The following is a 26,783-nucleotide window of genomic DNA, read 5'->3' on the forward strand; positions in this document are numbered from 1 at the left end:
CTAGATTCACTTGGATTTTTCTGCTTAAGCATAAATCTGATGTCTATGTTGCTATTCTAAGGTTTTTTAATCTCATTGTTACTCAGTTTGACAAGAAGGTCAAAGAATTTAGATCGGATAATGCTAAAGAATTAGCCTTCACTGAGTTTTTTCATAGTCAAGGCGTTCTTCACCAGTTTTCTTGTGTAGAACGGCCATAACAAAATTCTGTGGTGGAGAGAAAACATCAACACTTGTTAAATGTTGCTCGGGCTTTATACTTTCAATCACGACTTCCTCTTTCCTTTTGGACTGATGCATTGTCACGACTGTTTTTCTCATTAATAGAACTCCATCTCATGTCCTTGGCAATAAAACACCTTATGAGTTGCTTTGTCACAAGAAGATTGATTATTCCCTTTTTCGAGTGTTTGGTTGTTTGGCTTTTGCATCCACCTTGTCTGCCAAACGCACCAAATTTCAGCCTCGAGCATGAGTTTGTGTGTTTCTTGGTTACCTTCCTGGAATGAAAGCCTACAAACTCTATAACATACAGGCTAAACAAGTTTTTATTTCTCGAGATGTTATTTTTCATGAGGATATATTTCCTTTTCATTCTGTTCATACTCAGGGTGACTTGGTGGATCCTTTTCTTGATTTGGTCTTGCCCAGCTTTCCTCTTGAAGTTCCCGAGGTCCAGCACCCACCTGGGTCAACCGGTTCAGCACTTCCTGCTACTGTTTCTCAGGCTTCCCAGTCCTCTAGTACGCTCTCTGCTCCTCCTAGACGTTCTACTAGACTGGTTAAGCCACCATCATATCTCTATGATTTCCATTGCAATTCCGCCCAACTTGTTTCTGCCACAGGTGATTTTCCTCCTTCCTCTAAGGTTGTGTATCCTTTGACTCATTATTTGTCCTATGATCATTTATCCCCTGCATACTGGCACTTTATTTTGAATGTTTCTGCTCAATATGAACCTCAGTTTTTTCATCAAGCGGTTAAGTTTCCTCAATGGCGTGAGGCCATGCAAGCTGAACTAGATGCTATGGAATACAATAATACCTGGTTTTTTATCCCTTTGCCCTCAGGAAAACATTCAATAGGTTGTCGGTGGATTTACAAAATTAAGTATAAGTCGGATGGTACATTGGATAGGCATAAGGCTCGTTTAGTAGCAAAAGGGTACACACAACAAGAAAGGGTTGATTTCGTTGAGACCTTATCTCCAGTGGCCAAGTTGGTTACTTTCAAGGTCTTATTAGCTCTTGCCGCAAGCCAGAAGTGGGATTTAGTCTAATTAGATGTTAACAATGCATTTCTTAATGGAGATCTTTTTGAAGAGGTCTATATGGATCTTCCTTTGTGCTATCACAGTAAGGGGGAGCCTATTTCTTCGACTGGGAAGTTAGTTTGTAAGCTTCATAAGTCCATTTATGGTCTTAAACAAGCCTCCCGTCATGGTACTCGAAATTTTCTCATGTTCTTCTCCAGTTTGGCTTTACACAATCCAAAGCAGATTATTCATTGTTTACTAAAGGCTCTGGATCCACTTTTATTACCCTACTTGTGTATGTAGATGACATCATCCTTACAGGTCCTTCCACTAAGATCATGGACTCTTTGAAGCAATTTCTTCATAGTCACTTCAAACTCAAGGATTTGGGGTCTTTAAAATATTTTCTGGGGCTTGAAATTGCTCGGTCTACTTATGGGATTGTTCTATCTCAACGACAATATACGCTACAACTCCTAGAGGACACTGGTTTTCTTGCTTGTAAACCAGCTCCGGTTCCAATGGATCCTCAGGTACATTTGTTAGCTACTTCCGGTGATGTGTTGTCCGATGCTTCTCAATATCGTCGTCTTATTGGACGTTTGTTGTACCTCACTCTTTCAAGGCCTGACATTACCTTTGCTGTTCATAAGTTGAGTCAGTTTCTTGCTCAGCCAAGGTCATCTCATCTTCGCGCAGCCCATTATCTTCTTCGCTATCTCAAGTCTTCGCCTAGACAAGGTCTATTTTTCTCCTCGTCTTCAGCATTGCAACTCAGGGCTTTTTCTGATGCCGACTGGGGTTCTTGCCCTGATTCACAGAGATCTGTTATAGGCTATTGTGTGTTCTTAGGTGATTCCTTGGTCTCTTGGAAAGTAAAACGGTAGACTACAATTTCTCGATCTTCGGCCGAAGCAGAATATCGTGCCATGGCTGCCACAACAAGTGAACTGGTGTGGTTACAGCAGCTTTTGCGGGATTTCTGCATTGCTGTCCCTTCTCCTATGCTATATTTTTGTGACAATCAAGCTGCCATGCACATTGCCTCTAATCCCACCTTCCATGAACGCACCAAACATATTGAAATTGATTGCCATTTCGTTCGTGATAAGGTCGCTTATGGTATTCTTAAGCTCATGCCGGTTCGCTCACATCTTCAGCTTGATGATATCTTCACCAAACCCTTGTCGTCTGCTCCTTTACAGTCTCATCTCTCCAAGATGGCTGTGAAAAATATTCACTGTCCATCTTGAGGGGGAGTTTTAAGTCTAAATACTTGTAAATACATGTCAAGTTGTAGTATTATGTTAGATGGTTAGTTTTGTTAGTTTTCTAGCTTAAAACTGTGTAACAAGCTTTTTGGACTCTGCCTTCTATAAAAGCAGAGTTGTGTACTTATTTTAATTAGTTCAAGAGAATCAGATTATTCATTCTCAAAATAACTCGTAATATAATGTGCACATCTAAATACAAACTCAAGTTACAATTTTAACTCAAATTTAACACAAGATCTACACTCAAATCATCATAACTCAAAAATACAACCGAACAAACCCTAAACGATTAAGAATTAGGATCATTTGCGTTAATTACTCTTTTATAAAAATATAAACGTATCTTTCATTCTTTCTCATAATTTATCTTTATAATTAGACTCACTCTAGTCAAAGCGAAAAAACAAAGGGTCACTAAGGTCTCTATATGGTTTAAACTAAAGCAAATAATTTAAACCCACAAAAGTAACTTTGTCGTTTTTGTCCCCAATATCACATTTCATGCTATTTTGTACTTATTCAGTGGCAAATTATTGTAGATTTCGATCTGTCATGGACCAAGCAAAAGCAAACTTGGCCTACCACTTTGCTTTTGGATTTTGGCCAAGGTGAATGACCACACTTTCTGTACTCCATGATACTTCTCATCACAACCTTAGAGGTCGTCTATTACAGTATTATTATATTTATTTTTGGATAAAAGTATTTTAATATCTTATATTATAACGAAATAATTTATATTTTTAATAATATTAAGGGAGTCTTTGCAGTGAGAATTTTAAAAAATTTATCAGTGAAACATCTTGTTTTAATCGTTAGATTAAGTTTTCAATAGGTAGATTTGTGTAGGTCCGTATCAAAAATTTACAACGACCCACACAGAATTGTTCCGTCTACAAATTTAACCATTGAAAAAGTAATCCAACAGCCAAAACATGATGTTCCACCGGTAAATTTTTTTAGGGAGACTCACCATAGAAAAAGTCTAATATTAAAATGGTACCCCGTATCTTCACATTTAAAGAAACATTTTTTATCCTTAAATAGATTTTTGAAACTTGCAATATTCAAACTGTCCTTTTCATTAATCAAATAGAAACTAATAAGTTTAAAAATATTTCTTAAAAATATTTTAATTTATTTACGTATTTTTAGAAATTTTTTAAAAAGTACTAGTATATTGTTAATTAATAAGAAGAGTAGAATTGATTTTTACGTCTTAAAAATCAGTTTTAAAATATTAAAAAAAATATAGAACCAATGAGATGTTTCGTTACCACAAAGAGCATCGAAATAATTTTATCTCTTTATTTTTAACGTTTATCATGTTATGGAATATACGGACAATTCTCTAATTTTGTTTTCTTTTTCTTTTTCTTTAGGAAATGGACAATAAGTAATTACGTACAATTGGAATGAATAACGAGTTGATATAAGTTGATGAATAATCAGATATTGCAGATCATGAAGGATAAATTAAAATGCATGAGGAGTGTACGTTCGATGAATCCAATAATCCACCTGAAAATTTTCAAAAGTAAATCAAGCTACTGTGGAGTTTCAGGAAATGAACCTGGCTCAATTTGATTAAAATAAACAAACAAACAAACAAATAAAAAGTGATCAGATAGATATTAATTAAGCTTAAGAGCCCGTTCGATTTGCTAATTCGAGTTTTTAATTTGAGTTAAGATGTAATGTTGTGTAAGAGTTTTTTACTGTAGTAAAAAAGTTAGATATAACTATTTCTGAGAGCTTTTTACTATAGCAAAATTCGAATTCTAAACTTGAATCAGCGAAAATAATGGGACCTAAGTTTTCTTTTAATGAGATCTACTTCTTATGATGAATATCTGCGTGTGTTAGCTAAAGTGGTTTAATATGATTAGTTCCTTTGAACATTGTTGTCAGAATGAAATATTTTAGAACAAAATCCCTGTTAGTTCTTGATATATTATATTATTACTGGTATATCCTCTATAATCGATATTATACTTTTCAAGTGATGAATTTATTGTGTGGTGGGTAGTTTTTCGGGTCTTAATCTACTTAGAATGCGAATTTCTATTTATTTTTAGTTGTCCATTCTCATAAATTTAAGCAATTTTTACGGTGGAACCTCTTAAAAAACCTACCGGCAGAATCTCTATTTTTAACTGTTGTAGTAATTTTTCAACAATCAGATTTGTGTAGGCTCGTATTAAAAATTTATAGTGTGCCATAAAGAACTGCTCATGCTGCAAATCTGACCGGTGAAAATTAATTCAACAGTTAAAAGTGGAGGTTCCACCGGTGGAGATTTTTTTAGGGTCTCATACTAAAAAATGCCATAAGTTTATTTTATAAAAGTTGATATTATTCTTTCGTGTAGTAAATTTAATAGAAAATGGTCCTTAATCTCTTTAAAAAACTGCAGCAACAATCTTTTTTTACATATCAAGACATTTGCTAGGTATTAAGATTGATTTCTTAAAAGTTCATTGGAGATGAAATTGTGAACTTCCAAAGAAAATGAACTTCCAATGTTGATTTCTTAAACAGAAAGAAAAAGGGATCAAACGAAAATTTTAACTAGTTAATAAGACACCAGGCTAAAGAATGTTTAAGATTTACTATTCTTATTATTAGCAAAATTCCAAGCTCTTCCCAGACAAAACACCCAAATAAACTTGCTTACCCTCTGCTAAGAAAAAAAATAGCCCATTTGTTTTTCGAGAAGAGATGAAAAACATACTCAATATCATTTGATTGAATATTTGACTAAACTTATTATTAATAGTTAATTATTAGCCAACAAAAATATGATCCCGTTCATTTCACCGATTCGAGTTTTGCTACAGTAAAAAGCTCTCAGAAACGGTCACATCTAACTTTATAATTATAGTAAAAAACTCTCAGAAACAGTCACATCTAACTTTTCTACTACAATAAAAAGTTCTCACATAAAATTATATTTTAACTCGAATTAAAAACTCAAATCAACGAATTAAACGATAAGTATGTTAATACTATTGTTATATGAACATAAGTGTGATCCTGTGGAATTTAAACTCTACAATTTAAGATGGAATCGGTCTTATTAATTTACTGCCACCTAAAACACAAAAAGTATGTTATCGTTATTATTAACCATAAGTATGTTAATACTATTGTTATATGAACATAAGTGTGATCCTGTGGAATTTAAACTCTACAATTTAAGATGGAATCGGTCTAATTAATTTACTGCCACCTAAAACACAAAAAGTATGTTATCGTTATTATTATTATTATTTAAGCTAACACAAGTATGTTATCGATGGTTGCTAATTTTTTGAATTAAGAAATCAATAATGGTCAATGTTTTGTCCTTTTCTATATATATATATATATAAGAATATAAATATTCAACCATATTGCTACGTAAGGTTAGTGCTGGGTTGCAGCTGGCGACTCCTTTATCATATTCCTTCAAAACTGGTCTTTTCTAGGGACTATTAAAGACTTTTCCAACTCTGGAGGACTTTTGTCTCCTTAGTGATGTTTATTCTACTTTTTTTTTTTTTCCCTCTTTTCCTTGATGTGGTTTCTGTCCATTATTATAATCTATTATGCACTTCTACAGTCATTAAAACAAAATTATAATTCCCTTATATCCTATATAATATGTATATATACACTTACATATGTGTAGATATTATATGTATGTGCTGTTTTTTTATTTTATTTTTAAATTAGACAAAAATCTTCCTAGTGAAAGTGACGGTGATCTTTGATGCTTCTCATCTCTAAATACGGTATGATCCATGACTAATAATAGCGGAGTTCTATGAGTTGTGTGAATTTATGCATTCGTGGACAGCATGCGGATTCAATAAATATAAAATGTCCATTTTATATACTATGTATATATATATATATATTTATATAAGGTCCTTCTTCTCTTCATTTGGAAGTTGGAACATATCCAAATTCACATTTGGGTGTTGATAGATATATTATAATGTAGAATCAACGTCAAATCCAGTTGTATAAGTCGCATTAAAACACTATCCAACAATCTAAGTGGAAAAAAAAAATACTATATTGTGATTTATGATAGGAACAGTTTGGATATAATCATGGTGTTTTTTTTTTTCCTCTATATATATTTCATTGTAAGACTAATATCGTCCTTAATTATCTAGAATGGAAAATTATCTTTTTAAAATCAATGATTAAAAAAAATTAAAAAATAAAAATACTTGACCTATAAATTTGATTTCAAACATCATGAGTGATATTGGGATTTTATGGAATCAAGTGAGAAATTGTGGGATTAGATAAAGATAATTAAGTGCTTCATTTTTCTTTTCTTCTGAGCTCTTTTAAATATTAGTGAAGATAAATGTGTAACATTACGAGAGAACAAAATTATAAGGTACCAATTTTACTGATGACTATCTACTAATTCAATATAGACTCCACAGTATAAGAGTCTATAAATAAGACTCATTCTTTATTAATTTGGTGTTTAACACCGTTAGTGCTCTAAATATTTTTTTTAACAGTTCCTGATTTTCCTTTCTCTTCTTATGTTCTTGCTTCTCTTTGACTAAGTTCAAGTACTAATAGTGGCCATGAAGAGAAAGAGGAATTTTGTTCCTTTACAAACATAATCAAAAGAGGGATGTATTGGTAAACTAACATGGTATCAGAGTGAGAGTTCCCGAGTTTAAACCCTCGTAATATATCTCGGGCTTAAATATTCACGTGTTGGGCTTTTTAATTAATTTATTCACACGATTGTCCATTGTCCAGCCCACACGTGAGGGGGAGTGTTAAAGTATTAAACTATTGTTAGCCCACCTCTTAATAGCTTAAACTTTTAAGATGGATTGATAAACTAACATTTAGTTTATCAATCCATCTTAAAAGTTTAAGCTATTAAGATGTGGGCTAACAATAGTTTAATATTTTAACAGGATGAAGAATAAACGCATAACAAAGTGGGAAGAACGAAATAAAGAGGAAAAAGAAAGGGAAAAAAAAAAAACAAGGTAGTTTCAATTACATAATAATAAAATTTAGTTATTTGACTTATGTAATTGTAATGGCTTTTTGGGTTTGTGGAGGTAGGTGAAAATGAGTCAGATTTAATTAAAAACAAACACTATGGTGAAGTGGGCATCTAATCACCATCACACCACTACTACAACCAGTGACTCCCAAATAAGCTGATATTGATTGGACCAAAACAAAGTCATCATCAATGACACTAACACGAGTTAGTGAATGGATTAAGGAGAGTTCTTAACTAGAGTGCAATCTAAGAAAGTTATAACGTCCTTTCATATATGTCATCTAAACATTGATATTTTGACTCATGAGTTGCCCTTATGATTTTACCACAGGGTTTGTTTGAAGGATCTGAATATTACATGTTACGTGAAAAAAAATATGAGCATTTTTGTGGTAAAATAAGTTATTTTATTCGAGGACTAGTGTAATTAAGTTTGTTTGATTGAAATTTAGTTAGATGGCCAATAAAAACTATTCTACCGATAAAGCAAAACAATGTGTGTCATACCATAACTTTTCGAAAGAGAATAATACATATATAAACTATATATAGTTGAAAGAGAGTGAGTTGTGAGATGAAATAATGTCTTAATAGCAACAGGACCTTTTTTTTTTTTTTTTTTTCCCCCCCTAAATTATATAGCAACAAGACTTAATAAAAGAAAGATATGATTAGAGCTAAATTAGAATATTGCTGTCTTAGTACGTATAATATTATTAGCCTTTTTTTTTTTTTTTCCTTCGTGAGCGATTTGTTTCTTATCCAATACAAAATTCTTTTTTGGAATAGGGTTTAGCTAGACTGCGATCATGATAGATATATGTTCCCCTACGACGAGGTGCGATCTAACGGTTCATATTAAATCTCAATAAGAGTGTACGAGTTCTCTCACGCACCGAATTAAAGCCTAAATACAATACTAGTAATTACAAAAATAACCATTATATTTTATCAAAATACATTTTCTCGCCCATATTTTAAGCAAATATCAAAATAATTCCAAAATTAAACTTATTTCAACACTACGAAAATCATATCAATTTTAAATAAATATCAAACTAATATTCAAACTATTGTAAAAAAAAAAAAAAACTATCCAAACTAAATCATTGCTACACTCAAAAATTTTCAACAAATGCACATGAAATTGAGTTTATAAACTAAAACTTAAGCCAATTACACAAATGACACAAACTTTTCCCTAAATGTTCATAGTCGGCGTTCTTGCCCACTGTTCACGAGATCCATCACGCGGGTTGTGAACCCACTATTCGTAGCCGACATTCTTACCCACCATTTGTGAGACCTGTTGTGTGGGCCATGAGCTCAATGTTCGTAACCGGTGGTGGTGGCAAAACCCATCGAGTGGGTTACGACGGTTTGATAAGTTCAGGAGGCACTATTATGAAAAATTCGTAACGTAAGTATACACTATTGCAATCAAGTAATATAATAGTAAACAAGAATATCGTCCCACGAGGATTGTTGTTTACTAATTACTGAAATTATATTAATCCTAATTTTATCTGAATACTTGAAAATAGGGTTTATAAAATTAAGTAAACCAAAACTAAAACAATTAAATAAATTAAACAATGCTAGCAATAGATGAAAATTCAATAGATTAAGATTCTAGGGTTTCCGATTTCACCAAATTAATCATGTTTAAATTTCCATAATTTAAGAAAATTAACATTAAATCCTATACTGACAGTAATTTCTTTAAAATAATTATTATTCTTTCTCAAGCAATAATAATATTAATCCAACAAGTAAAATCTACATCTTTGTTAGACTTTTAAACCTGTTGAAAATCATTAAGTGCAAGAAATTCAAAAGAACTGCACAAGCATCATATATATCTCTATCCTATGAACAAACTCATGGTATTTCAATTAAGAGCTTAGTTAATTATCACCTCTCGGTCTCAAATTAAATATAAAATCATGTAATAGTTGGCCAAACAATCACAAGCATTAAGAATAAATTGAAATACTCAGCATATATGGATTAAACATCAATTACTTAAAAATAAGATTGAGAATTTGAACATTCATAATCCGGCTACATCGTAGCCCTAGAAAAAGGAATTAGTTCATCTCTAAACAAAATAAATTCCTAAACAAAGTCTTAATCATTGGAAAGGAAAGAAAAGAACTAGTTTAGAGTTGAATTGAAGCGTCTCCGTCTCCGGATTTGAGCCGTTCTTCTTCTCCGTCCCAATTCTCCTTTTCTTCTCTTGAATACTCTCTCAAAAGCCAGCCGTCATTCCATAGTCTCAAAAGTCCCTTCTAATTGCCCTAGAATCATATATTTATATGTTTCGGAGTATTAGGGTCAAAACGGATAAGTTTTCTCGCGATTGGCCTTCAAAACACGTCTTTTCTCGCGTCGTAGCGCCGCGGCATTGAGTTTCTAGCGCTGCGGCACTGTTGTGCAAAACCCTGGGCGCTGCGGCGCTGTAATGGGCGCCTAAGCGCTGCCCATTCTGTCCCAATGCACTAATTCCATCAGATTTCAGCGAAATTTGTCCAAAACCTTCCAAATCATAGACTTTCACCTAACCTTCAAACAAAGAACAAAAACACACATAAAAACTAACAAAAACCTTGAAAACCAACTAGATATTAAGTGTAAAACGATACTAAATGAGCGAGTAAAACTCACTCATCAAGCACATGTGTTAAAAACCCAAACTTACAAAATAAATAAAAAGACTATTCTACCATTATTAAAGACAAAGACAAACAATGGGAGAATAGAGCAAATAGCGGATTTATAGAAAATAATTAAAGTAAATAACATATTCTAAACTATTTGAAGTAAATAACAGTTTATCGTGTAATGTTTCATTTACGACTAGACAAAATTTTTGTTTAATGTAAATTCTCCTTTTATGACTAGTAAAAAGATTTTTTTCACGTAAATAAAAATTTTTACCGCGTAAATTATTTTTTACCAATCATAAATGAATCATTTACATGATAAAATATTATTTACTTATTATAGTTTTAAAATATACTATTTATTTAATTTAATTTCAAAAATATACTATTCACTACAATTTCCCTAATCGGTAAATAGTAACAATTACATCTTAGATTGGTAGATGCCAATGCCATAATTCATCAGATCCAATCCATCTCAATGTCCCCAAATATATGCATATGGAATTAAAACAATATATTACTCAATAATGAAAGCGAAATTTCCTTCCTTAGAAAATTGAACGACAGAAAAAAACAAGCAGAAAAAGAAATTCCTTGCGAACAATCCCGAGAAGAAATGAAGAATAAAGTACCGTATAATGTATATTTGGGCATTTTATGTGAGAATATTTTTATCATAAGATGACTCAGATTATGTTGTATTCCACATCTAATTGCTGCAAAGTTGGATATATGTCCCTTTAGGAACATAGAGATTCGCGAGCGCAAAATAGTTAAATATAATTAGGATAAGCATAATTATTTATTTATTTATTTCGAACCAAAAATTGGATCACGTTGGAGGAACATATAAAATTGCCATACTATACAAGTAGTCAATTTTTTATTACTTGATATTTGTCAAATCAAAATTCCATTGAAGGTCTTGTCTAGTAAAAGAGAAAAAAAAAAAAAACACCACCGATGTGCATTTACTTTTCCATGGGCAGCAGCTAGATTTGGTCAAGTGCACATTCTTTTTAAAATAAATAAATAAATATGGAATATAAACACTCATTTAGTTCGTTGATTTAAAATTTTAATTTGAATTGAGATGTGACTTTATGTGAGAATTTTTTACTATAATAATAAAATTAAATGTGACTATTTTTAAAAATTTTTTTACTGTAACAAAACTTAAATTTTAAACTCGAGTTAGTGAAATAAACAGGCCTAGAAATCTTAAAAGAAAAGAGAATAAGAAAAAAAGAGAAATCCATGGCAAACGTACAAATATTTCAGAAAGAAAGGACCATTTTGATAAAATTGAAAATAGCAGGTCCTTATAAGAAAATGTTAAGGTACGATCAGGCCTTATCATGGTAAATATCAAAAGCAGATTGGAGCTAAATATTTGGACATTAGCAAAAGCAGAATAACAGATCGCCCCTATCAACTCAACGCTTACTTATCTTACTGGTCCCTTGATAAGTCACTGTTTCACAAATATACCAAAATAAAAAAATATCAAAATTGGATTTGATAATAATAAAAAATAGCTCGAGTAAGAGCAATGCACGTGGTATCTCCCTCGATATAACCCGTCTCTCTCTTTTTTTCTTTCACACTCCGTGCCTTAATTCACTCTTCCCTCTTGACTTCTTCGAAAGATTTTCCATTTTCTCGAGTTTCAGAGCCAAACACTCTCCACATTTTCAAAACCAATTTTTCGTTTTCTCGGAAAAGTTTGGGATTTTCTCTGTGTTTGGTGAGCTTTGTCGGAGTTTTTCTTCTGCGGTTTCTTGTTCTTGCGGTGGCGCGGTGGAGGAGAGCACCACGCGGAATCGGCAGGTGAGAGATTGTTGCTGTATGTCAGTAGATTGCATAGAGAGCTGTTTCGGTGGAATCGGCGAGCTCGCGAACCCCTTGCAATGGCCTCAGCTCCGCAAAAAGCGACGCTTCTTCCTCCTAAGGCGGCGTGTTGCTTCCCTTCCGATGCCGTTGCCCGCGCCGCCGTCGCCGCCGCACCGTCCGACGGCGTCGTTTCGGCCAATGCCGTACAGGACTGGAGCGTCGCCTCCTCCGACGTCCGCGATGATCAGCGGGCCAAGAAGATCGCCATGGCCGCGTCGTTGATTCCCGAACCTTCCACCACTGTTTCTACCAAAGGTTCATTCTTCTTTTCCTTTTTGCTGGTGATTATTGTGCATTTTTCTCATAGACGTCTCTATTTATTTATCTTTCATTTCTGAAATTTAGAAATTTTGTTTTCTTGAGTACCGATTGATCTTTTCCGAATATGTTTTCTTTTACTCTTTAAATTTTATCGTCGTTTGTTCTGTATGATTGTCGACCTTTTTAATATTTTTTTTCTTAGATGTTCTTTAATTTCTTTATTTGTGGCGAAGATCTTTTGAAAATGATGTCTTTAGATTGTCCTGTTTTTTTACGGATATGAATATTGAAAAGAAAGTATTAGAAAAAAGAAGAAGAGGCTACTACAAATAGTTTGCTATGCGATCCTATTTAAAGATTAAGGTGAATCGGCTTTCTCTTTCAAAACTTGTAGTCGTGATCGTCAGATTCTTGAATGCTGGTGTCTTTTCCACACTTGTATATTGTTAAAACAAATTATTTCTGTATATAAAAAAGATTGACTTATACATTTTGGACATGTATATGAACGACTTGTGATACTCCACTCGTTTGTTCTGGCATGTGTGTGTGTGGGCTGTATTTATTATTATTATTATTTTTAAGCAGTAACTGAACTATAGAAGTTATCAGTTCTAGCATAAAGTTGACATATGGATACTAATGCATTAGTGATTCTTCTTTCACTTGGTTGACCCAGTCTGTTCAATTGGTTGCTGCAGGGATCTCAATCATGCCAAGAGCTCAATCAAGCCATCCTTTAGATCCTCTATCTGCTGCTGAGATATCTGTGGCAGTGGCAACAGTCAGGGCAGCTGGTGCCACACCCGAGGTTGTAGATAACACAAAAACTTGTTGCTTGAAATTGTTTTCCTCTTAGGGGTTTATGCATTTGTGGATAGGATGGTATGTTAAATAATACCTTTTCTTTTCCAGGTCCGAGATGGTATGCGTTTTATTGAAGTGGTTTTGGTGGAACCAGATAAACAAGTTGTTGCACTGGCAGATGCATATTTCTTTCCCCCTTTCCAGCCATCGTTACTTCCTAGAACCAAAGGTGCACCTAAAATTCCCAGCAAGCTACCTCCAAGGCAAGCTAGACTTGTTGTTTACAACAAAAAGTCCAATGAGACAAGCTTATGGATTGTTAAGCTATCAGAAGTTCATGCACTAACTCGAGGTGGGCACCATCGTGGACAAGTAATTTCCACAAAAGTTGTTCCAGACGTGCAGCCTCCCATGGTATGCCGTTTTTTCCTGATGTTTGGCTTCTTTGAGTATAGTTGGTTCGTTCTCTTGAAAAAAAAAAAAAAGGTTTACAAAAATGTGATGCACACAAGCTGCTTTCCTAGCTATTTTGCTAGAAGACTAAAAATACATGCTAAACAATTTATAGTTGCATAATTCATGTTTTTCTTCTGATGTTTCTCGTGCGACCCCAGGATGCGGTGGAATATGCTGAGTGTGAAGCTGTTGTGAAGGATTTCCCTCCATTTATAGAGGCTATGAAAAAGAGAGGCATTGAGGATATGGATCTTGTGATGGTTGATCCGTGGTAGGTTAAATTGCTACCTTATTGGTGGTCCTGTTTTGGCGAGATGCTCATCTGATGTTCTCATGTATATGCTTCAGGTGTGTTGGTTATCACAGTGAGGCCGACTCTCCCAGCCGAAGACTTGCTAAACCATTGATTTTCTGTAGAACTGAGAGTGATTGCCCAATGGAAAATGGTTATGCACGGCCAGTTGAGGGCATCCATGTACTAGTTGATATGCAAAACATGGTGGTGATAGAGTTTGAAGACCGCAAGCTGGTCCCCTTACCTCCTGCTGATCCGCTGAGGAATTATACTCCGGGAGAAACAAGAGGTGGTGTAGATCGAAGTGATGTGAAGCCTTTAAGAATTGTTCAGCCTGAAGGTCCAAGCTTTCGTGTTAATGGTTACTTTGTTGAGTGGCAGAAGGTGAATATTTAAATTGGCATATGAATCTATTCTTTTTACTGAATTCAGGTGGTCTCATTCTATTTGCTTGTTGGCAGTGGAATTTCAGGATTGGGTTCACTACCAGGGAGGGTTTGGTTATATACTCTGTTGCCTACGTTGATGGTAACAGGGGGAGAAGGCCTGTAGCCCATAGATTGAGTTTTGTGGAAATGGTTGTTCCTTATGGAGATCCAAATGATCCACATTACAGAAAAAATGCTTTCGATGCAGGGGAAGATGGCCTCGGCAAAAATGCTCATTCTCTTAAGAAGGTTTGGGGACTACTATCCACTAAAGGCCCGTTCACTTTACCGAATCGAGTTTTGCTACAGTAAAAAACTTTCAGAAACAGTCACATCTAACTTTTTTGTTACAGTAAAAAAGCTCTCACATAAAATCACATCTCAACTCAAATTTAAAACTCGAATCAACGAACTAAACGGGCCCTAAGTGCTTATCTTGTTTATTAAAACTTTGCATCTTGCTTTTTCTCTTTTTTATACAAATTGGACTGAAGTGAGATTACCATTATAGGGATGTGATTGTTTGGGCTACATCAAATACTTTCATGCCCATTTTACTAATTTTACTGGAAGCGTTGAAACAATTGAAAATTGCGTATGTTTGCACGAAGAGGATCATGGAATTTTGTGGAAGCATCAAGATTGGAGAACAGGTTTAGCAGAAGTTCGAAGGTCTAGGCGTTTAACAGTGTCTTTTGTATGTACTGTGGCTAATTACGAGTATGGATTCTTCTGGCACTTTTATCAGGCAAGTTGAATACCTCAATTATAATCTGTATACATGGTGTACTTTGTGTGTGCTCCATCACTTCTGACGTTGAAAGAATCTGCTAGGATCTAAATGAAATAAAATTAGTATAAAGGTTCTGCATGATTTAGGATAGTGTAAAGTGTTTTTGAAATTTACAAATCTACAGCTCCAGCGTTAAGAACTTTTCATTTGAGGTTTCTGTCCTACCGGTTTCATTTACGTTCCATTCTATGGGCTACTCTACCTCTACCTGCATTTTTACTTTAATCTTGGATTGGTAAGCTGTGAAATCAGTTTTAAATTGACGTGTAAATTATATTGTATTACAGGATGGAAAAATTGAAGCAGAAGTTAAACTTACAGGAATACTCAGCTTAGGAGCGTTGCAGCCTGGAGAATTTCGAAAATATGGTACTATGATTGCACCGGGATTATATGCGCCAGTTCATCAGCACTTCTTTGTTGCTCGTATGGATATGGCTGTTGACTGCAAACCTGGTGAAACTTACAATCAGGTAAACTGCTATGAATTTACAACATCCTCCAAAGCTGGCTATAGCATATAGAAACACAAGGTCTGTCCCACAGAAACAGCAAATCTTCCATGAAGAGTCTGCTCTTTTTTCACTAGAAGGCTACTGAATGGGGTACAATGGGAGACAACTCCTCAGGTCTCTTAAGAATCCTTCAAAAGGGAAAAGTACGGCAGTTTAGTATCAAATTGTTGGTTCTTGTAGTTTTTTAACTCCATGCGTTTGGTATCAGCTCAGTTTAGGCTCTAATACAGTTTAATAATTTATATTACAAATCTTCGTGTTGATACAACCAAAATGCTTTTACACCGTTGTCTAGTTCTCATTTTTCCCCCTTCTCAAAACACTTTTACAGGTCGTAGAGGTGGATTTAAAAGTTGAGGAACCTGGGGAAAACAATATTCATAATAACGCATTCTATGCTGAGGAGACACTTCTTAGATCTGAATTGCAAGCAATGCGTGACTGTAACCCTTTGACTGCTCGCCATTGGATCGTAAGGCATCCTTTTTCAGTTTTGTTGATTGTTATTGCAACTCTTAATCCTGTTTCTGTTCAGCCTTCCGGCCATTTCTGGCTCCGAATTTTACTGATATTTTAGTGCTCCTCGAGCTTTGATTATTTGATTGACAAGTATGCCATCTTATATGTCAGATAAGGAACACGAGAACTGTTAATAGGACTGGGCATTTAACAGGCTACAAGCTAGTACCCGGTTCAAACTGTTTGCCATTGGCTGGTCCTGAGGCCAAGTTTTTGAGAAGAGCTGCTTTTTTGAAGCATAATCTTTGGGTTACACCATATGCACGTGATGAGATGTTTCCCGGAGGAGAATTCCCTAATCAAAATCCGCGTGTTGGTGAAGGATTGGCCACTTGGGTTCAGCAAAATCGACCTTTGGAGGAAACTGATATAGTTCTTTGGTTGGTATCTCCTCCCTTCCTGTCTAACCTGCTGCTTGTATAATCATATGTCAGTCTTTCTTCAGATGAAAGCAAAATCAATTTTCTTTATCTTCTCTGGTTGCTTACAAGTCACTGTTTTAATTTGCAGGTACGTATTTGGAATAACCCATGTTCCTCGGCTGGAGGACTGGCCTGTCATGCCAGTGGAGCGCATTGGCTTTATGCTTACGGTATTCCCTCGTCAATTTAATACATCTTTCATCAGCACTCTCCTCAAGTTTTGATCCTTTTTGCTTGCACGTGCATGACCATGATTCTATTACCTCGTAGAAGGGTTGGTCAAAATCTCATATTATACAGAATATGAAGTTGACGCATAAAGCTAGCTAGTGTCCCAGATAATGCTCATTTTTAGGGCCCCCCACCCCCTTTTTTTTTTCTTCCCTGATCTCTGATCCTGTTACGTGCTATTTCTGTGCAGCCTCATGGGTTCTTCAACTGTTCTCCTGCGGTTGATGTCCCGCCCAATGCGTGCGAGTTGGATGCCAAAGACAGCGACGTCAAAGATGCCGGGGTAGCCAAGCCGATTCAGAATGGGATGCTGTCAAAACTCTGAAGAACTATTGTGCTTAAAGTAGTTTACCTATCATCGTTGCTTATCATCTTGAATCTTTCCTCTATGTAGAAATTTAATCTATTCACGCATCTTTGAAGCTTTGTGGGTTTTCTGTTTGTAGACCAACTAAAGTTTGTTGAGCTTTTATGCATAAATAGAATACAACGCCACTGTGAATTGGGTTTGCATTGAACTTGGATTGGCGATAGTTGATATGTCTGAACTCTGAATCAATTATTGACGGATGTGATTGTATCTTTCTTTTCTTTTCTTTTTCTTTCTTTTTTTTTAATAAAAAAAAAGTTAAAAAGGATGGGGAATCTTCTAGAGAGATTGATGGAACCTTTTACTCGCACTTAAATTTAGTGGAAACATGACCTGGTAAATACATTCTTTTCCGCACATCTTTCACTCAGAGATTACCACATCTAGCATAAGCCAGTTTCCATTCCTTCTTTGATCATGCTTCGAGTAGCCATTCCTTTTATGGGTTTGTACGCCTTGCACTTTCAAGGACATTTGTGTGCGTAATTTCAACATACCCCATCACAGCAACCCTTTGTTTTTTTTGCCTCAAATTTCTTTTGAATGCCACTATTACCAACCCCATGAACATGTGGAGTTTGGGTGGATTATGTCCTCTCATGTTCTCTTTCAATCGTGGCTGTATGATGGACGATGACAACCCTTCAGGCTTCAACGGCCAAAAGCTTAAGTTGTCACGACTCACCTTATAATTTTATTTAGGATTAATCCTAAAAAGGGTCTCTAAATTTTGCTATTACGCCCGCTTCAATCTCTTGCTTTTAAAACACTCTAAATTTAAACCCCAATTTATCATTTTTTTTTAATTGTAGTCTTTCACCAACTGGGTGTTAAAGCATGACAAAATATGAATGATATTCGGTTAATATTGTGTTATTTTACATTTTTACGTTAAAATCACACACAGTTCGTGTTCTATCACTCGTATATTGTCTCTTTTTTTTTTTTTTTTTTTAAAACTCCCAACTGAGTAAAAGGATTAAAACTAAAATAAATTGATAGATAATACATCAAATTTAAGACCTTTTAAAAATTAAAAATCAAAGTAAGATTAAGGAGTATTTGTGGAATTAACACTTCAATACACTCCCTACTTTGGTGTTTAGAATACGTCTTCTTGTCTACTTTCCTTGTGATATCTTTGTTGGAGCCTTTTGAAGTCTCTCTGTTTCTCTAGAACATGTCTCACTCAACTTATTGTGATTGGATGCCTAAGGGCAAGAAGACTGGTCAATGGGGGTTGCTATCCATTAGCAACGTGTCACGTTGATTTTGAATTTACTTCGGTGTTTTTGGGATTCAGATGCTGATTAATTGACATAGACGAGAGGAATGTAGGATTAACTTGTCAGAAATTTACGTTTAATTTATAGATTAAAATTATGTGATTAAAATTATTTTTAATTTATGTGTATTTTTTATGAAAATAAATACTGTAATAAATTACGAATCATGATTCAAATCAAGAAACGAATCTCCTAATTAAACAACCTCTTAATTTGATATCATGGTCATGAATGCAATCTAGTGAGCGACCCCAATTCGGTAGAAATGATCCTTTTTCTTTCTTTTCAATGTACTGAGCCTGGGAAATTCAAGGGACACAAAAGCATTTGTCAAATGGAATAAATAGAGACAATTTGGGCCATTGGTTTTTGCTTTGAAAAGCTGCGGGTCACACACTCTTGCTCACGCGGGGAAAGAATGAAATGTCGAACATTATTGTGACAACGATAAATCTAGGAATATAAATTGGATTAAATCACCATTAATAATGGATAAAGCTTTGTGAGATCATGAATATTGACTATTAAGAAGTATTTTATGAGGGTAATAGACGTTAGAATTGATAGTGATGGTATTGTAGATTGGTTATGGACTGACGAAATGCTGTATAACACCAAGCAATGCAGAGAATGAGATGTTTAAGCAAATTGCATCGGTATGGAAAAAAAAAGTGGATAATCCACAAATTTTCACATGACACCTCAGTTTTTTTTAATACATAATTATAGAACACATCTAACTGGCATATAGATTGACTACAAAATCTTAAAGACAAATTAACACTATGATTTATGAGTGGATCTCACTGAATGACGTTATGTCACAATTATTGATTACAAAAAATTTTATAATTAGATGATTAAACGATAAGTACAAAACACTAAATACTTCTACGGATTTGTCCCCTAAGGCATAAATACGCAAATTCCACAATTATGTAATCCGAATTGCATTTTAAAGCATATTGTCCACTCTTTTCTCTATCATAAACAATGAATAGATGTAGCTCTCACATTGAAAATAGATGACTATAAATATCTTGTGTTTATTTTTTTCTTTACTTTTCTTGTACTCTTTTATTGTTCACTATGTGTGAGATCAATTAGTGCCATACAAGTTCATATTCTTTGACGAGTTTTCACGGTAAGCCTAGCACCCGAAAAAATTTGCATTATTCACCTCAAATCATTGTGGAAGAATGAGATGGCAAAGAGTCCTCTCTTTCTTTTTTTGAATATTACTCTATAGACTCTACTCACATTTTTTTTTCTTTTTCCCTTCAGGATCACCATAGCCTTAGATAGAATGTGTCCAAATGATATCGTGAATTATCCAATATCTTTTTCTTTATTATATCCATAAATAAAAGATATTGAATATCAAAATCATAAATAGGCTTGATTATGTAAAAAAAAAAAAAACAATTATAATAAGCGACAAGCAAATTAATAATAATAATTAAAGCAAAAAATCTAATAATAATTAAAGCAACAAAAATAATGATAATAAAAACAAATGAATACTTGTAAAAAAAAAAGAATAATAAATACATATAAATCGGAAGCACACTTGTGTCCACTGTCATGAAGCCAAAAAAATAGTAGGAAAGAAATATTCATTTGCACAAAAGGAAAAAAAAAGTTACTATAACTATTTAGACCAAACATCTCACGACACGAGCTGACGACAGCCATGCAGCACCTGTATGAAAGTAAGTACCATCCCGTTAAGGACAGGTTTTTTTGTTCATATGTCAAGGGCTGGTAAGGTTTTGCGCATTGTATCGAATTAAACCACATGCTCCACCGCTTGTGCGGGCCCCCATCAATTAATAAGCGACAAGCAAATTAATAATAATAATTAAAACAAAAAATCTAATAATAATTAAAGCAACCAAAATAATGATTAAAAACAAATGAATACTTGTAAAAAAAAAAAGAATAATAAATACATATAAATCGGAAGCACACTTGTGTCCACTGTCATGAAGCCAAAAAAATAGTAGTAAAGAAATATTCATTTGCTCAAAAGGGGAAATAAAAAATTAAGTTACTAGGGGCTGTTTAGCAGCAACGTTTTTGAGTTAAAAACTCAAAAAAAGTAACTTGAGTTATAATGGGTTGTTCTTTTAGGCCCTGTTTATTTCGCTGATTTGAGTTTAGAATTTGAGTTTTGCTTCAGTAAAAATCTCTCACAAACAGTCACATCTAACTTTTTTTCTACAGTAAAAAGCTCTCACATAAAATCACATCTCAACTCGAATTAAAAACTCGAATCAACGAACTAAACGGACCCTATATTTGAGTGTAGATTTTGAGTTGAGTTTGAATTATAACTTCAGTTGAAGTTATAACTTGAGTTTGTGTTTAATTGTGTACATTTGAGTTATGGTTTGAGATAAGAATCTTTTTGAGTTTGTGTTTGAGTGAGTCAAAACTTGAATTTGTATTTAGATAATATTTTAATAAAAACTCAATACTGATGAAAAATTTTAATAGGGTATATGGGTGGGGTTTTATTCATCTTTTCGTTGTCAATGCATAGAAAAAAAATCATCTCAATCAGAATTAAAATAAAAAAATTATAACATTTTTAAGAATATAAAAAATATTATTCATTAATATGAGTTCGAGTTTCTGAACTCGAGTTGAAGGGGAAACTTGAACTCGAGTTTTAGTCCCAAACTCGAGTTCAAACTTAAAAGAACATAAACTTGAATAAAATTATAACTCGAGTTGCATTTTTTGAGTTTTTATGGCTACTGAACAACCCCTATCTAAATACAAATTTAAGTGTTGACTCACTCAAAGACAAATTCAAAAAGATTCTTATTTAAAACCATAACTCAAATATACACAACCAAACACAAACTCAAGTTACAACTTCAACTCAAATTATAACTAAAACTTAACTCAAGGGCTTGTTCTTTTGGAGTTTAACTTGAGTATAATTCTTGAGTTGAATTTGAGTTATAACTTGAGTTGAACTTATAACTTGAGTTTGTGTTTGGTTGTATACATTTTAGTTATGGTTTGAGATAAGACCCGTTCATTTCACCGATTCGAGTTTTGCTACAGTAAAAAGCTCTCAGAAACAGTCACATCTAACTTTTTTGCTACAGTAAAAAGCTCTTACACAAAATCACATTTCAACTCGAATTACAAACTCGAATCAGCGAAGTGAACGAGTCGTTTGTGTTTGAGTGAGTCAAAACTTGAATTTGTATTTAGATAGTATTTTAATAAAAACTCAATGCTGATGAAAATTTTTAATATGGTATATGGGTCGGGTTTTATTCGTCTTTTCATTGTCAACGCATAGAAAAAAAAATCATCTCAATCAGAATTAAAACGAAAAATTTATAGCATTTTTAAGAATAGAAAAAAATCATCTCGTCGATTCGAGTTTAGAATTCGAGTTTTGCTACAGTAAAAAGCTCTCAGAAACAGTCACATCTAACTTTTTTACTATAGTAAAAAGCTATCACATAAAATCACATCTCAACTCGAATTACAAATTCAAATCAACGAAGTGAACGGGCCCGAAGAGTTTTAGTCATAAACTCGAGTTTGAACTCGAGTTTAAACTCAAATTTAAACTTAAAAAAACATAAACTCAAATAAAATTATAACTCGAATTATATTTTTTTAAATTTTTTATTCAAAAAAATAAGCTTAAAATTTAGGCTCAAATCACCTAACTAAAAAAGGACAAAAGAACATTCCCATAACTTTAATTGTTGACCTAAATTTCAGGGATCGGGCCGGGTTAGAAAATAGCGTCAAACTCTTCTCAAAATTTGAGTACTAGATTTTTCATCCCTCGGTTCTTTTAGTACAAAATTAAACAAAACTAAACTGTCCGTACAACAATGGCGGCCATTGACGAGGAGAAGACTCTCCAAGAGGAGCTCTCGCTTCCGATCCTCCTCGCCGATCGCGTCATCAAGTCTGCTCAGGAGGCCGAGTCCTCCAAGCAGGACTGCTCCGAGCTCGCGAAACAGGTCGACCGCCTCTCCCAGATGCTCCGCTCCGCCGTCAGGATCGCCTCCGCTGCCCCCTCCGTCTACGAGCGTCCCGTCCGCCGAATCGTCGCCGACGTTATGAAGAACCTCGAGCGTGCTCTTACTCTCGTCCGCAAGTGCAAGCACAGCGGCGTCCTCCGCCAGGTGTTCTCCATCACCACCACTGCCGACTTCCGCAAGGTCTCGAACCTTCTGGAATCTTCCATCGGCGACATGAAGTGGCTCCTCTCGATTTTCGACGCCGACGGCGGCAACCTCTCCCTCCCTCCGATCGCCAGCAACGACCCGATCATGTCATGGGTCTGGTCCTCCATCGCCACCGTCCAGATGGGCCAAATTAAGGCCAGGATGGACGCCGCCAACGAGCTCGCCTCCCTCGCCCGCGACAACGACCGGAACAAGAAGATCATCGTCGACGAGGGCGGAATTATGCCGCTCCTCAAGCTTCTCAAGGAAGGCTCCTCCCCCGATGCCCAAATCGCAGCCGCCAACGCGCTCTTCAACGTCGCCACCGACCTCGAGAGAGTCCGATTCGTCGTCGAAGCCCTAGGGATCCCGATCATCGTCCAGGTCCTCAATGACTCGCCGATTAGGGTTCAGGTCTCGGTGGTGAAACTTGTCTCGAGAATGGCGGAGCTCGATTCCGACGCTCAGGAGGAGTTCGCCAGAGAGAACGTGATAAGACCGCTCGTGTCGTTGCTCTCTATAGACACGGTTCTCCATGACCCGCAGCTTCACTCCGGTGGTAAGACTAGCATTCACTCGATTGTTCAGATTAATAAGGAATTAGCTGGTAAACCACTGAATTCTCATGGAAATTCTTCAACTTTGATGACGAATTCGTCGTTCTCTTCTCATCACCATTCCGATGGGAGTAGTCGTGGCGGCAGCCATTATAGGAAGGATAGAGAGGTTGAAACTCCTGAAATAAAACTTAATCTTAAAGTAGGTTGTGCTGAGGCTCTGTGGAAGCTCTGTAAAGATAGTTTAACTAATAGTCGAAAAGTTACGGAGACCAAAGGGATGATTTGTTTGGCTAAGATTATAGAGAAGGAGGAAGGGGATTTGCAGTATAATTGCTTAATCGCAGTGATGGAGATAGCGGCCGCAGCCGAGACAAGCTCCGACCTTAGACGAGCGGCTTTTAAGACCAATTCTCCAGCTGCAAAGGCTGTTTTGGATCAGCTTCTGAGAGTCATTCAAGAGGAGAGTAGTCCGGCATTGCAAATTGCTGCCATTAAGTCAATTGGGTGCTTGGCTCGGACTTTTCCTGCGAGGGAGACGCGAATTGTTGGTCCCTTGGTGTCACGTCTCAGCGATAGGAATGTTAATGTGGCTGCGGAGGCTGCTACTGCTTTGGCGAAGTTTGTGTCTCCAGAGAATTTCAACCGCGTGGAGCACTCAAAGGCTATTATTGAATTTGAGGGCGTTCCTCCGTTGATGAGATTGCTTAAGCCTGATAGCGGGGCCCAAGTTCAGGCCATGAAACTGCTGTGTTACCTTGCATTGCACGTTGGCAATAGCAAGGCTCTTGAACAAGCCCGCGCCTTGAGTGCTCTCGAGGGGGCTCGTTCGGTTGCAGCTCAAAATGCTGAGCTGAGGGAGTTGTTCCCCAAAGCCATCCACCACCTTGCTCTTTATCAGGCTGGAGCTCATCCCCACTGGCAATCATATGCAACATGAGTTCTGCAGTTTTGATAATGTGAGTGAATCTTGGACTGTAACATATAATTTTGAATTGACACTATATGAACAAAGGAAATTCAATGTTTGATGATAAAATGATAGTATATAACTAATGAAAGGACTGATTGATCACCCAAGACGGTTAATCAGGGTATTGATTGATCAACCAATTATACTTGCATTGCATCAAGTTAGTTGTCTTAAACGGCACGAGATGTTTGAATGTATATACTTAGTAAATTGCAATATATCTGGGAGGAATTTTGTTGGTGCAGTTTTGAGGATTTTGGTTTCAAAGAATAACCATGTTCTTGTTTTCTACTCCCTCCTCAGCCCTTAGTAGCATGTTTCTTCTGGTCTCGTTTTGCCCTTTACGCCCCAACAAATTAATTCCATAAACTTTGATCTCTCCTAGTGGGTGGAAATTTGTGAAATTAGAGTTGGTAATGTTTAAGCTATGCTAGATGCCTTTTGTGGTTGTGTTTTGAATAGACTGGTTTTCTGGAACAGCCAAGGTTTAGCTGATCCTTTCTGGTCAATTTTTCCATATCTGCAAGTTGTTCACACTCTACATCATCTTATTTCCAATTATGATTTAAAACGCAACCAATATTCCTATCTGTTGAGAAAAGTGCATGTGTGTATTGTCCCACATAGAAAGTGGATGAGAATGTGAAATTGTTTATATACATAGAAGGACTCAAGACCTAATTAGTTAACTTTTTGGGTCAAGTTGGGCTCTTAGTGTGGTAGGCCAGTTTCAGATGTGGTGTCTCCCAGCACCATGGTGTCTCCCAGCACCAGTTTCAGATGTGGTGTCTCCCCAACACCAGCTTTGTCATTGGTTTGAATTTCCAGAAAGCTTCCATTATCAGTTTAGCATCCCATTAAACCATACCATTTCTAGGCGTCCCTTGTCTCCCCTTTTTTTTGACATGTGTGCAAATGTTTTAACTAAAAACGCCCTTTTTAATCCCTTGCCACGTTCTGTTTGCCAATTTTTACCTTTTACGCGCCGGCTAATTTGATTCCCTGAGTTGCAAGTCCATATCTATCCTCAAGTCGATGCTATCATTTGCTTATTACCCGATTTAGGGCAATGCTCTGTCTCCCTTTTCTGGAAGATTTTTAGTTTTCTTTTTTCCTTTATACCATGTAGTTTAAACTTTCATTAGTATCGGTTATTTTGGGTCGTTTAACCTGTAATATATATTCGTCTGTGATGTTCTGTTTTCTCTTCAGTGTTCCTCCTGGAATGTTGACAGGGACCAGAAGCAAACTGTTTAGATTGTCATAACTCAGTTTCTGTTCTTGAATTAATTTAACTTCTCTGTTAGCAGAATAATTCTCGTCAAACGTCCCGTGGTTAATGGTTACACTATGCCATAATCATGTTGGTTGCAAAGAGGAAATATGCTACCAAGAAAAATCGAAGAAACAAAGGAGGAAGAACAGGAAACCAAAAGTTGACTTGATTGTGGGGCTGTGAAGAGAAGAACAGGGATGTTGAACTAAGATTTTGCCGTGTACCATTTGAAACTCCAGACAGAAAAAAAAAAAAAAAAAAAAAAAAGTTGCCTCTATCATAGGCAGTTTTATGTGCCGTTTGTCAGCAGAAGAATTGAAATTGTTTGACAGTCGACTGAATAATTCTGCAGACAACATACTGGGTGATAGATAGGTTGGGTACATATGAGGGTCTTGCCCAATTTTCTGTTACCGGTTAATATGTGATCGTGTATGATACAGATACATATTATGTATTTATGTATGTATTTTATGTATAGCCGTTATAGATTAGTGGCCATAGTATAGCAGATTAAGGCACACTAACATGTTGGGCTTTATTCATTCTATGGAGCAATTATGTTTACAACAACACAAGACGAGTAGCAAATTTGGACATTTTAAGTTTTGAGTCCTGCTTCATTCCAAAAAAAAAAAAACAAAAAAAAACAATTTTTTTTTTTTTTTTTGAGTCCTGCTAAAGGGCCTTCCCTCTGGACTTTTTGATCGGTACAGTTATGGACTTGTCTTTTTTATTTTCCAACAAAAATAACACAAGGTTAGGGATTTTTGAACAATCTGAGACTGCGCCAAGCCCAAACTGCTGTTCATGAGGAACTGGCCCTGGCATTTGGGCATCAAATAGCGGAGAGAAAATTGCTAAACAAACCCATAAAAATGTATAAGTACGGATTTTAGTCCTTTATTTTATTTTATATTAATACTATTTTAACTAATATAATATTTGATTAAAAAGAATATTAATTAAGAGTAAATGGTACAAATTTAGACTCATGCACTCTAAGAAGGTATTTGTCTCCTTTTCCTAATAGCAGAAGAAAAAATTGTTGAACTCAATCTTAGAGTGCACGACTCTAGATTTTTACTTCTTATTTTTTATTAATACTCTTTTGACTAAGATAGTTATTTGACTAAAAAAAGTATTAATCAAGAGTAAGAATAAAAATTTAGATCCATACAGCATACACTATAAGAGGTATTTATTTTCTTTTTCCATCGCAGAAACAAAATGTTGGTGACTATGAGTGGC

At 35.4% G+C, this 26,783-nt stretch overlaps 3 protein-coding genes across 4 annotated transcripts; all 3 read left to right on the plus strand.

Annotated features, from left to right (window-relative positions):
- The first annotated feature begins 1,593 nt into the window (after positions 1–1,593).
- LOC112092714 (uncharacterized mitochondrial protein AtMg00810-like) lies at positions 1,594–2,142 on the plus strand. Its single transcript, XM_024169564.1, has one exon. The coding sequence runs from the start codon at positions 1,594–1,596 to the stop codon at positions 2,140–2,142; it is 549 nt and encodes a 182-aa protein (XP_024025332.1).
- A 9,720-nt stretch (positions 2,143–11,862) lies between these two features.
- LOC21397679 (copper methylamine oxidase) lies at positions 11,863–17,433 on the plus strand. Its single transcript, XM_024169548.1, has 12 exons — positions 11,863–12,387; positions 13,095–13,204; positions 13,309–13,614; positions 13,815–13,927; positions 14,005–14,335; positions 14,413–14,628; positions 14,891–15,127; positions 15,460–15,645; positions 16,019–16,159; positions 16,318–16,586; positions 16,717–16,798; positions 17,050–17,433. The coding sequence occupies exons 1-12, from the start codon at positions 12,150–12,152 to the stop codon at positions 17,182–17,184; spliced, it is 2,364 nt and encodes a 787-aa protein (XP_024025316.1). The 5' UTR covers positions 11,863–12,149; the 3' UTR covers positions 17,185–17,433.
- Positions 17,434–22,308: 4,875 nt separating this feature from the next.
- On the plus strand, positions 22,309–26,124 carry LOC21397680. Of its 2 annotated transcripts, none has more exons than XM_024169558.1 (2): positions 22,309–24,242; positions 25,564–26,124. In XM_024169558.1, the coding sequence occupies exon 1, from the start codon at positions 22,388–22,390 to the stop codon at positions 24,221–24,223; it is 1,836 nt and encodes a 611-aa protein (XP_024025326.1). In that variant the 5' UTR covers positions 22,309–22,387; the 3' UTR covers positions 24,224–24,242; positions 25,564–26,124. The 2 variants fall into 2 exon arrangements, with proteins under 2 accessions (XP_024025326.1, XP_010102490.1); XM_010104188.2 differs by having other exon boundaries at positions 25,567–26,124.
- Positions 26,125–26,783: the final 659 nt, after the last annotated feature.

Source organism: Morus notabilis, unplaced genomic scaffold (assembly GCF_000414095.1).
Source record: "Morus notabilis unplaced genomic scaffold, ASM41409v2 Scaffold125, whole genome shotgun sequence".
Taxonomy (NCBI): Eukaryota; Viridiplantae; Streptophyta; class Magnoliopsida; order Rosales; family Moraceae; genus Morus; species Morus notabilis.

Coding starts and splice junctions, on each gene's coding strand:
- LOC112092714 (XM_024169564.1), top strand. CDS start 1,594: ATGGACTCTTTGAAGCAATTTCTTCATAGTCACTTCAAACTCAAGGAT.
- LOC21397679 (XM_024169548.1), top strand. CDS start 12,150: ATGGCCTCAGCTCCGCAAAAAGCGACGCTTCTTCCTCCTAAGGCGGCG. Junction 14,629..14,890: donor ATGCTCATTCTCTTAAGAAG/GTTTGGGGACTA, acceptor TTACCATTATAG/GGATGTGATTGTTTGGGCTA. Junction 16,587..16,716: donor GAAACTGATATAGTTCTTTG/GTTGGTATCTCC, acceptor TTTAATTTGCAG/GTACGTATTTGGAATAACCC.
- LOC21397680 (XM_024169558.1), top strand. CDS start 22,388: ATGGCGGCCATTGACGAGGAGAAGACTCTCCAAGAGGAGCTCTCGCTT.